The sequence below is a fragment of the Carex rostrata genome, chromosome 2, assembly GCF_964058835.1.
Source record: "Carex rostrata chromosome 2, lpCarRost1.2, whole genome shotgun sequence".
NCBI lineage: Eukaryota > Viridiplantae > Streptophyta > Magnoliopsida > Poales > Cyperaceae > Carex > Carex rostrata.
This window is the reverse complement of record NC_135919.1, coordinates 16202426-16214406: the sequence shown is the minus strand read 5'-3', so window position 1 is coordinate 16214406 and position 11981 is coordinate 16202426. Positions and strand designations below refer to the sequence as shown.

Sequence of the window (11981 nt, the reverse complement as noted above, 5' to 3'; positions counted from 1 at the left end):
CATTTTGTTGCGGCAATTAATTATCAGATTTAATTAGTTTCAACTACACTCTAATCTTATTAAACTCATAACTGTTTTAGCGGGGTCCTGCAGTCCTGCTATCCGTTCTAAATAATTTAATATTTATAGAAAAAAAAAAAAAAAACTTTCTAACAACAAAAAAGAGAATAAAACTCTTGGCTCCCAAAGAATGGAGAAAAACCGAACAAAGTACTTTTGTAGGTGCTTACTTGTCCCAGGAAATCACAACTGGCCACACAATAAGAGAGAGACAGACTGACAGAGAAAGAAAAAGTTATAGTACTAGAACCTCGTGCTAAATTAATGAGATAGGGGCAATAAGGCATATATCTCAGGTCAAAAAGGAGATCCACTTTTGGGCTCCTAGACGTATCATTCATTCTTTACGTTTAATTTCTTGATTTAGAGAATATGTGGCGTGTCAGCAACTTAGCATCAGATTTTATTCACCCTTCACCTTCACCTTCACCTTGCTAGAGAGAGAGCGAAGATGCATAGCATGCACATAGTTTTAGGTCGTGATGGCACCACTAATCATTCTTATGCAAAAAGAGGAGATTCCAAGAGGCGAGGAGAGGATGCCAATATGTCAATCATCAACCTCTTGCCTTAACAGTATATATACACCTGTCAGGGTTTCTCCTCTCCATATATCCATCAAACAACGTCTCTCTCATTACTTCTGTATCTTCTACCCAGTATCTCTTTCTAGCTGTCAAATCTATACGACTCCCTAAATAATGAGCATGTCAAGGATTGACCCGCTAGTATTAGGCAATGTTGTTGGTGACATTGTAGACCCATTTTATCCGTCAGCGTCATTTAAGGTGTTTTACAACAACAAGGAAATGACAAGTGGGTCCGAGCTGAAGCCGTCTCAGGTTGCCCTTGAGCCCAGAGTCCAAATTGGTGGCCGAGACATGAGAACTCTCTACACACTTGTATGCTTATACTCTCTCAAGATATATGCTTTTATCAAAAAGAAAAAGAAAAATTACAAGCAACATTCTTTCCTAAATTTTTTGATACAAAGTTATACCAAAGTTTTACTTCTTCTAACTGGGTTTTTGCTTTAAGATGATATTTTATGAACTTTCGAAAGAAAAAAAATGATAAGAGAATTATTCTTTTAGTTGCACTTTGGTTTCAATATGTTCATGTTTAGATTAAGTCAGTTCTTCTTTCAATTATAATTAATGTAACAAATGTTCTTGTTTTTCCCTATTAAGGTGTAAATGGTTGCGCAGAAAAATTAGATACACTTAAAGATTCCTCAGGTGTAAATGGTTTTGACAGGTTCAAATTTCAACGTACATAATATTTTAACCGTGAAAAAAAATAACAAATTAAGAGCGAACATGTCATTTGATTGAATAAATTTGCTTCTAACACGCTTTGTGTATGCAGCATTGTATCACTTCCTTAATTCCTTTATTAGATATATTCTCTGGGTAGCATGTGCACGGAATGAAAAATGACCTTATGTATTATATTTGAAAAGATTAAGCAAATTCATGCTACATGATCTTCTTATCAAGAAAGAAAAAGAAGAAAAAAAATAAAAATAAAAGAGAGATACTATTTAGTAATTTGCTGGCGTGATCACATGGACACAACCAAGCGCCAGAAAACATTCATATAATTGATCTTTCTTTACCTTTACATTTTTGTAATTAAATACTTGCCAATGCTTGAAAGGACAATGATAAGACTATCTTCTAACTAGGTAATGGTGGACCCAGATGCACCAAGCCCTAGCAACCCCACCAAAAGGGAATATCTTCACTGGTAAAACTCTATATATTTGTGAGCTCAAGTTGATGCTTTCTTTTGTAGCACTTTTTTCTTTTACATTGAAAATGTAATTGATTGTTCCCTAGCTATTAGTAGCAAGAACATAAAATAAGAAATGTCAAACAACAGTAACCGTTACTTCAAATATCATGTATGCAGGTTGGTGACAGACATTCCAGAAACAACTAATGCAAGCTTTGGTGAGTCACACTTCATCATAATTATAACCTTCTATTTTTGGATACCACTCAAATTTTCTTTTACCCCTAATTATTTGTTAACATACCATACACTTTATCTTACCACGGTAACACCACCACATAATTAAATATTAATCATTACAGCATCCGTATAAAGACCATGAACGGTACTATTATATCACACAATCACATCTAATTTGTATATTTTACTGCAAAGCTGAAAGTGAAAGGCATACACTCTTTAACCCTCCTTTTCGAAAGTACTTGTGCTATAAGTAGCTTTGCTATAGTAAATAGGTACCCTTAATAATTAGAAGTCATTATCTCTTTTATTTAATGATAAATCAAGCAGAAGTACTGCAAGTAATTTCTAATTAAACAGTTGCTTCAGAACAATTAATCTTCCTCAGATGCTATGTTCCATCAAATTTTATTTATCATTGCCCTGCAAGTAAAATTTTAGTGTGGCTTAATTTTGATGAGGTGCAAAATATAGGCAACGAGGTGGTCCCTTATGAATGTCCAAAGCCAATAGCAGGAATTCACCGCTTCGTGCTAGTGCTATTTCGCCAGACCGTTAGGCAAACCATTGATGCACCAGGATGGCGCTCGAATTTTAACACTAGGGATTTTGCACAGTACAACAACCTTGGGTCTCCAGTTGCTGCTGTGTTCTTCAACTGCCAAAGGGAGAATGGTTGTGGTGGTAGGAGGTACCGATGATATACCCAAGAGAATTTAAACAATTGTGACAACCTTTTTTCGATCTGCAATGAAAATGCATGAAGAGTAATATTGACATAAGGTGCCACGCGTGAACTAAGTTGTACGCTATATTGATAAAAAAATAAAGGCAACATGTTGCCTCGATATATGGGTTTTGCTTCTTTCTTTTTTGTTTTTCTAGCCATGTAAGTGTAACTAATGAAAAAGAATTCATCCTAGTTTGGCTACATGTTGATTAGTTGGCTACATCTGTGCGAGGTCATCTTAGTTGACTACATTGCGTTTGCGTGTACTAATTTACTATATATATTAATGATCAAGGGACAAACACAACAAAAGAAAAGAAAAGAAAAATATCTTTTTGATCGTTATACATAATTCAATGTATCCATCTGGGAGAACATAGCGGGCATGAGCGATGTTCCGACTCCAGAATCAGTCATTTGTTTTTTTATTTGTTACAAAATGGAGAAGCCTCAAAGTCTAACTTGGTGCGCAGGAAAAAAAAAGCTTTGGAGCCTACAGAAGTTGATTCCCCTATTTTTGGAGATGAATCTCCATGCTACGATCTGTAAGATTTTTTAGCTAATAATTTTAACCAAATGTAACTTTCAAAGGACATATATAATAATGAAGCTGACGGCCTAGCTCGTCCAGTGAACTTAGATGTCTATATATTCCGATAATGTATTTGCGTTCTGAAGCATAAAAACGTAAGAAACTCGAATTTTCTGGCAATTATATTCTTATAAAATAATACTTTAATTATCATCACAAGTTTCATATGGCATGAAAGAAAATGCTCCACCACTATTCTCATGTCTTTCTGCCGTAGCTCTTGGATAAAGATGATGTGATAAGCTTGTATACAGATGATGGATTAGAAACTTAGAGCACTCTGTAGTCTGTACTGGTAACGGCCAAGGGTATTTAGTACTGTGAGCCGAACAGTGATCATTACCTAGATGATTATGTCAGTGGTAGTGAGCTGAACAGGTTGAAGCTCCCCTTGAGCATTGGGCATTGTTGATTATTGGGCTTGCGTCTTCAGCCCCAACACTTCATTTTCACTAGCGGAACAATTTCCAGTTTTTTACCACTTCGTCTTTCGGACAATCCCTTACTTTTTAAATTTTTCCAAATGTGTTTCATGTAGCATGAAAAGAAAAAGGTCAATCACTGTTTCATTCAAGAAGCATTTACTTATTAGTTCATGGAAGCTCTTACAGTTCACAAAGGAAAACAGGATTCAAGCACTACAAAATAATATCTATAGTTATTACCAAGGCACCTCTTTTTTTGTCATTATAAAAACAAATCATAACAATACATACAATTTTCACACTATAAAATGAAACTATTGCTGATCGCTACTACCAAATTGAGTAGAATTACCATTCCAGAATGTATTCCTGTCACGAGGGGGGTCGGTGCCCTCATCGTGCCTGAGAGTGTGAATATTGCTTGCAAATGACCTAGATGTGATATGCTGTCTTGTATTGACTGAACTTTGACTAGCTTGAGATGCTCCCTCCCCAGTTAATGGGTTTTGGTCTGCACAGTTTAATTAATCTGTTAACATGCAGTAGAAGAAAAGATGCAGATCAACTGGAGACCACTTAAAAGTCCTGGATATGCAACAGTACCTTCCTCAAGTTTTTGCTACAAATTGCTCAAAAGCTCTACAAGTTCACAGGACATTCATTTTTCATTCTAATCCCTTATATTTTGACACATTCATTTTGGTTCAAAAGGTTCTAATTTGCATTTATGGGTCCCTGCTAATCTTTCTGATAAGCTGTTAGAAATTCTAGACTGTTAATGTGATCATTCTTTTAGTGGAAGATGTTTAAAAAATGAATCACTCCTGAGCCAACATCAGCATTTGACTATGAAGTAGGTAATTCTTTTTTTTATTGAGATGGAAGTTTAAACCAAAAATAAGAAAATTAAAACTTACTGTTTGTCGATGGATTGGAATTGGCTGAGATCATGTTTGCCCCCAAATAAGAAAAAGGGTTCACATAAGACAAAACTCGTCTCAAATAACCAAAATAACCACTGTCGTTTCCATTAGAAGTGTCCTGACTTGTGTTGATGTGATTGTTGGATGCAGGCTGAGGTCTCAAAGATCTAGTTGATTGGTGAGGAACCACAATTAGGGTCTCCCGGCTTGCAAATCCCAATTCTGACAATGTCCTAACCATATCTGCATATTTGATTTATGTTGTGTTGTAAAATATCAAACTTTTACTATATTTTGAATTTTAGCTACTTAGCAGATTTTTCAAAGACAACCCTTTGTGAGAGCAAACATTTATATCTGGTTTTTATCATTTTTTGGCCATCTTTCAAAAATCTGAAAAATTAGTAAAGATTCCAAAAATGTAAAACTAGGTTTCCTACAAGATTTCGACAAGTAGATTAATTTGAACGACTTGGATTGACCCCATTTGGGCATTCAAAGACATGATTTCAACTGTCAGTTTATACATTAGCAAAACTCATTTACCGTTAGCTGTCTCAGTCTAAACAGTAAACACAAACTTGAGAATAGAAAAGGCAAGAATTTTGTGTTTGCATTTATATAAATTTAGGATAAGGGAGAAAAATTTGATGAAAGATAGCACACACCTTCCTCACTGAACAACTTGCGAGGATAGGGAACTGCCAGATTGTATGAATTAGCCTGAATATCTTGTTGCTCATCTACAAATTTTTTGACAGATCTCAAAGCATCTGACTTGACCAGTTTAATCTGTAAACTTGTTCCATTAGGCATGCGTATGTTAAGATGAACCTCATCCAACTTCACTGCATCCTTTTTGGTAATCTCAGCCGATTTTGTCTTCACCTCTGAGCTGGTAGTTGCTGAGCTCTCAACTTTTTCCTTCATCGCTCCATGCTTCAGAGCTTCTGAAGGTGCCTCCTTACTTATTGATACAACTTTGACTTCATCCCTCTTCTGGCATTCTTCCTCTGAGGGAACTGCTGCTTTCTGCTACATTTTTTGCATGTCATTACAACCAAAAGAAAAATGATTGAATACATAATTTACAAGATAATTAGGCCAAAATTTCAGTTATTTTTCAGTTTCTTTTTGCTCATTTTTTTTGTTTGAGACTACAGTTTTATTACTTCAGTTTTGAACTGAACTGATTAGAACATAGTTTACCAGTTAATTCAGTTTCATTTGGTTCGAATATAGTTAGGGTTTTGGTTTGGTCTTGAATAAACCAAACTGACTTGAGCAGATTAGTGCAACCAAATTTGTGCTCAATCAAGCAATGAAATAGAGCAATCTTCATACCTGTTGAACCCATTCACAATGGCAAAAGGTCCAGAGAATTCAAGTTGCTTCTATGAAACGTTGACTGTGGAGAGCAATTCTCATTTTTTTAATTGGTTTATCTGATTCTGTTTACAGTTTAATTCTCCGGACCTTTGGTTTGGTTAGTTTTGGTCAAATCTGTGCAAACTCTTTAGTCGCCTAATTTCAATTCATTTTGAACCAAACAGATCAAATGTGCACCCCTCCGGCTGAAAGCTGCTCATAGGTTGAATTCACAAGTAGGCATCGCCACATTATAGGAACAAACTATACATACTACTTAAGAGTTATGCATAATTAAAAAGATGGATAAGGCTTACATCTCGACTCAGTTCACTATTACTCCCATCAACCATCTTATCTGAACTGGTTGTTGGGATCAAATCAGAGTTTTTTGCCTCAGTGCTTGAAGATGGTGATGGTGTGTCTGACATTGTGGAGCCACCTTCAGTAGATAAATTGGCAGCAGATGCGACACTCACAGCGGTAGGGTTCTGTGTGGCTAGTGCAGCTGTTAACAGTGCGGCTGCCGTCTCCTGTTAGTTGTTTGAGGAAACTGGAAACTATTAGATTTCCAAGTCAGAATCGTTCCCAATAAAACCCAAAGCACGGTGCAAAGTATTAAAAAAATGGAGATTTTAAGCTTATAACAATAATACTAAACCTGAAGATGGAGGGTAGTGATAGATTTCTCAATATTTTCCCTAAGATTCTCTGCACTGATGTACCCCTCTAAAATAAGAACAAAAATTAGGAAAATGGTAAATATTTTTTGTTTGGAACATGGTTCACAGGACAATTTATATATTAGTTTCTAATATTTACAATGCCACAATAGGAAGAAATCCTAATCATCAAATAGGGCAGTACAACTAAGATAATTTGTTAGAAGAAAAATAACACACATTTTAATTGCTTTTTGACCACTATACTATAAAACATGAATATAATTGTTACAGGGGTCTTCATCCAACATACAAAAGTGAAAGCAGTCAAGTTTTCACATACCATGATACCACATCAAAACACCATTATGTCCAATGGCAGATATGCTTGGAACCGAATTCTGTGGATCTGACCAATGTTGTTAAGATCAAACTAATTTAGACCAACTAATCCCAGCTAACCATCAATATTAGAAATTATGCCTGAAAAAAAATAAACTTAATTGTACCAAGTTCAGCCTTGATTGACCTACAATTGGTCAATAAAAATTTGAAAAACGAAAAAAGTGATGGGCAAAAGGATACAAATAGCTGAAAATTGTGAAGCATCAATACTGCCTTGAATCAGATGCAAGAAAATGCAACACCTTTTTATCATTTCGTGTACCTACAAGCAGGGGCAGATCTAAAGGTCAGCCAGGGGGGCTCAGCCACCCCTACAATTTCAAAATTTTAAATTATGTATATTGAAATTTAATTGAATTTTACTTTCCAGAACTTTTTATATAGTCAAGGCCCCCTCGTAAAATATCAAATTTTTACTTGTAGTCTAGTGAAGAGTTCTATTTTGTGGGTGTGGAGACTTGGGTTCAAATCCGACCTACCACATATTGTGCATTTTATATTTCAGCATTCCCCCCCATCCCCCCAATCAAGATTTTCTAGTTCCACCCCTGCCTACAAGAGAGACAAGAGGTTGGTTGATCGGACCAGGATTGTATCAGTATGTATAAAGGATTTCAACACTGTACAAGAACTTTCCAATTAATGTACTAAAAGGGAACCATGAACTAGTCAGTTTAATGTATCTTCTGCCAAGTAAGAAGACAAACTGGTTAATCAAGTATTTGCTGGTCTAATTTTTACTACAAATAATTGGTTGCACTCACATTCTGATCTACCCATGTTGACTGCCCTAAAAGGATCGAGTTCTCATCTTCACCTAAAAGTGGAGAAATTATTGCACGTATTAAATGACAGAAAAATCAAATCAAATTTAGAGGAGTGAGTAGCTAATTTTAGTTTAGTAAGGTAGTGCAAAATCTAAGTAAAATGAAAAATAACAGGTCACAAGCTTTAGCTGTATTGTAAAAAGTTGGACATTCAGAGAACAAATAAGTACTCGCATAACTACATAAGAAATAACACAAGGACGCAAAACAGTTCTTCCAAAAAAAAATAATTCCCAAATATAATCAAGCATATCCTAATTGAGGAAGTATCCACTTACAACATTCTATAGTTACAACATCTTACAACATGATTTTCAAAGTCCAAACAGTCGATCCAAACCGTTCAACATGATCTCTACATTTAAAATGTGCTTGGAGATCAAATTTTACATTTTTTTTCAATTTTTTACTATTTATTGAGTATTTTACAAAATTCTTGTTTTCAGACCATTGAATTTTGTACCCATCTTAATAAATAGTAAAAAAAATTCAAAAAATGATAAAATTTGATCTCCAAGCACATTTTAATATAGAGATCTTGTTGAACAGTTTGGATCGACTGTTTGGACTTTGAAAAATCATGTTGTAAGATGTTGTAACTATAGAATGTTGTCAGTGGATCCCTCCTCATCCTAATTAACCAATATCTTGCAGCTAAGCACAACTTTAACTCTTCAAGTGGCTTTCACACACATGATTGACCATATGATTTAATAAAAAAAACTAGTGCTGGGAGATTTTCAAAAGTAAAAAAAAAAAAACACTAGTTTGCATTAACGAGTACAAAACTACAAGTTGCCAGTTATGAGGTACAAGTCTTGCAGATTGCAATCTGTTCAGGCACTATCTAAACACACAAATTATACTTAACAGATAAAAATTGACAAACCAAACAGAAGTTACAATACCATGGCTATAAAATCACGATAATACCAAATAACCTATCAAGTTCACTATAATTTTGGACATAAAGTACTCAATTTCAAATCAATATATAGTTTGGCTTGGACAATCAGAATTCAGAAGACCATCTGCTCTGAGTCGATCCTGCCAGTTCCAAATTGTGAATAACCCATCATCCTGCGTATGGCAGGATACCAATTCTAAACCTAAAAGCAGCATAAGCTTTATTCAGAGTCCGAGGTTTTGAGTCGGTCAATTTTTTTGCTCAACCCTATCAATTGTTCCCAGATTGTACAAATACAAACAATTTAGCTAAATGCAGTTGGACAAGTACCAGAAATGTAGACTACAAAGAGTTTCTTCTGACTCCTTGCTTCATTAATTGCTTCTATAATTGAGCCTTTATACACCAATGCTTCTGTTGGTTTTTCCATATGTATTCTACAAAAGCAAGAAATCAGGCTTCACTACATAAGTCAACATAAAAATACCATATTGTGATAAGAAATCAAGCTTTGCATAAGTCAACATAAAAAGTTGTTCACTAGTCATTGGTATAGCATCAAGAACTGTAATTGAAACATTCCGGTGTACCAAATAATGTGGTAAAATGAAAAAATACCATACGGTAATAAGATTAAAAAGTTGTTAACATATTGAATTTAAACAAGGCCTATACACTAAGATAGAACTACAAATATTGAATGGATAACATCTATCCTGACTAGCATTAGTGCAACATCAATTCAGACTGTCCTGAATCCAATGAGCACACAAAACTGTTGCTTTCTCTTTTGCAGAATAAACCCCAAATTTTATTAAGAAGCCATGCTTCTTCTTAATGTCTGCTTAGCAAAGAGATTTGACAAGGCGCCCAAGGGGATTATACATCCAAGAGCAGTTGTATATTTTTGAGAGAACTTAATCCAAGAAAAGTTGATTAGCGATCTGACTGTGAGTTCAATTGGACGTGTTATCAATATCATACAAGTCTCGATTAGGCACTAGCGGGGACAACTGACCCAACAGGCAAACCTAATTTGACTTTTTCACTCTACTTTCTTGAACTCTCAGTTACCCTCCACTCACCAGCAAACCCTAAACCTCGCAATAAATCACAATATGGTGAGCACAAGAGCAGAAATTCCGCGCAGAAATAGAAATCCTTCACGTACAACAAAATATAAACGATGGAACGGAGCAAAATAGTAAAGGTTACCTGTGATGAGACTCGATTTGTACCTCCGAAATGACCGGGCGCGGGCTGTCGTTGTCCCCTAGTAAAAATCGAAAGACGAGAGATATGCAGCGACTTCCGCAAAGTGCTCTCCTTACCTTCTCACGTGCTATGCAGGTGATCTTGGAGACGAAGCCGACGGAAACGAATTCGTATCCTCTGAGATAACTTAAACTTTGCGTGACTTTATAATAAATCCCAACCGTTTAAATACGTTTTGCACGAATCTCAAAGCACACATAATTCTGACCCCCTCCATCACCCCGAATAGACACCGGACACGTCGGTCACGCAAAAGTTGAGATATCTCAGAGGATACGCACCCGACAGAAACTCGGTTAGGAACTTAGGACTGGGTCCAGTCCCTAAAGTAACTCAAAACTTGAGTTTACCTCAAGACCGTGCGATTAGAATCCGGGCTAATCCGGCGAGATATAATTCATCTGAGCTCTTTAATATTCGTGCAAATTTTTATCAGACTATCCAAATCCAGACTCGAATTTTGAGTTGCTTTAGGGGGTCTGTATTCGGTTGTGGCTTGTGATTAGGCCCATTTGGGTCAAGCGGTCATGGTAGAAAAGGTAAACGTGGGCCGAAAGGTGGAATTATAAAGTTTATCCCACAATTGTTTTCACGTTAGATTTCTAGCACACTTAGATTAAGGTTAAGTGGGCCATTAATGGGACTTGCCATTTCTTATTATAATTTATAGAGAACGAATATATTATTCATGACAAATTATAATGTCAGAATTAGGGCTGCAAACAAATCTAAATAGTTCACGAACCAATTTCGAACAAATTATACTCAGTTTGAGTTTGAATAAGATTTGAACCAAACTGGTTTGATTTGTTTCAAAACTAATTAATTCGAACGAATTTTTTCCAAATCAAACTCAAATTGAATCACAGACTATAAATTTTTTACCACAACTTTAAACAAATGGTTGTTTAATTTACTGCATAATACCGGTTGTATATATGCGTGTTATTATCTTCCGGATATTTAGAATTTTACAATAAAAGTACTGTCCCCGTAATTTACGGGGCTGACATCATAATCTAGTTTAATTAAAGAAAAATGGAAATTATATATGACTATAGTTGATATTAGTGTTGTGCAATTCTCTTTTAAATGCCTATTTGTCTCAACTCTCAACCCAAACACGATCTACGGTTGTACCATTTGTAAAAATCTTTGTGATATATGATTTTCTTTTTTTACATTTTTTTTCTATAATTAATATGGTGCTTAATCTTTTAATTTATAAATGATTGACATCTAATGAAGGAAATTTCTACAATATTTTACATAAAATCAGTATGAATCATATATGTCGTACTATCCAAGTACAAATCATGCACGCACCTGGCATCCTTTACCATTCATAAGAATTTTGATAGGAATATATTGCATTCTTGACATTTAGTCATTAATTTTAAGTTAATATTTCAATAACTGCCATTTTAAAACTAAAGTTCATTACATTAATTGTTATATGTTTCCCATCAAAATAAAATGAGGATCAATATATCAAAAATAAGAACCAGCATTTGATCTAGTGACAAAAGCACATGGTTTGTATGTAAGAGGTCATGAGTTTGAAACACGGATGGGAGAAATCATTTATTGTAATAACAAGGGTATTAAATAGTTGGATGGTTTGACCTCCAACTCTTACTTAAAAAAATTATGGAATTAATCATAATTTAACTCTATATTTAACCCAAATTACAAATCAGAATTCCAAAGAAGCAAATAACATTCTGGGAGAGAGAGGGGACAAAGTTGGTTCATACTATAGATCTTTATAAAAATTGAAAATTCAAGAGGACACTTGCTCCCCATTACTTTTATTGGGTCTGCCCTGAG

At 35.1% G+C, this 11981-nt stretch overlaps 2 protein-coding genes across 3 annotated transcripts; one reads left to right on the top strand and one right to left on the bottom strand.

Moving 5' to 3' along the window:
* Window positions 1-555: 555 nt before the first annotated feature.
* Window positions 556-2826, top strand: LOC144550584 (protein TWIN SISTER of FT-like). The gene is made up of 4 exons (XM_078298586.1): window positions 556-962; window positions 1748-1809; window positions 1975-2015; window positions 2512-2826. The coding sequence occupies exons 1-4, from the start codon at window positions 762-764 to the stop codon at window positions 2736-2738; spliced, it is 531 nt and encodes a 176-aa protein (XP_078154712.1). The 5' UTR covers window positions 556-761; the 3' UTR covers window positions 2739-2826.
* A 1097-nt stretch (window positions 2827-3923) lies between these two features.
* LOC144545664 (Ubiquitin-like superfamily protein) lies at window positions 3924-10242 on the bottom strand. Of its 2 annotated transcripts, none has more exons than XM_078294222.1 (10): window positions 10092-10242; window positions 9207-9313; window positions 7907-7959; window positions 7323-7404; window positions 7081-7146; window positions 6737-6804; window positions 6393-6608; window positions 5376-5742; window positions 4702-4950; window positions 3924-4295 (listed from the first exon to the last, which is right to left on the bottom strand). In XM_078294222.1, the coding sequence occupies exons 2-10, from the start codon at window positions 9304-9306 to the stop codon at window positions 4099-4101; spliced, it is 1398 nt and encodes a 465-aa protein (XP_078150348.1). In that variant the 5' UTR covers window positions 9307-9313; window positions 10092-10242; the 3' UTR covers window positions 3924-4098. The 2 variants fall into 2 exon arrangements, with proteins under 2 accessions (XP_078150348.1, XP_078150352.1); XM_078294226.1 differs by having other exon boundaries at window positions 5376-5739.
* Between the last annotated feature and the right edge of the window lie 1739 nt (window positions 10243-11981).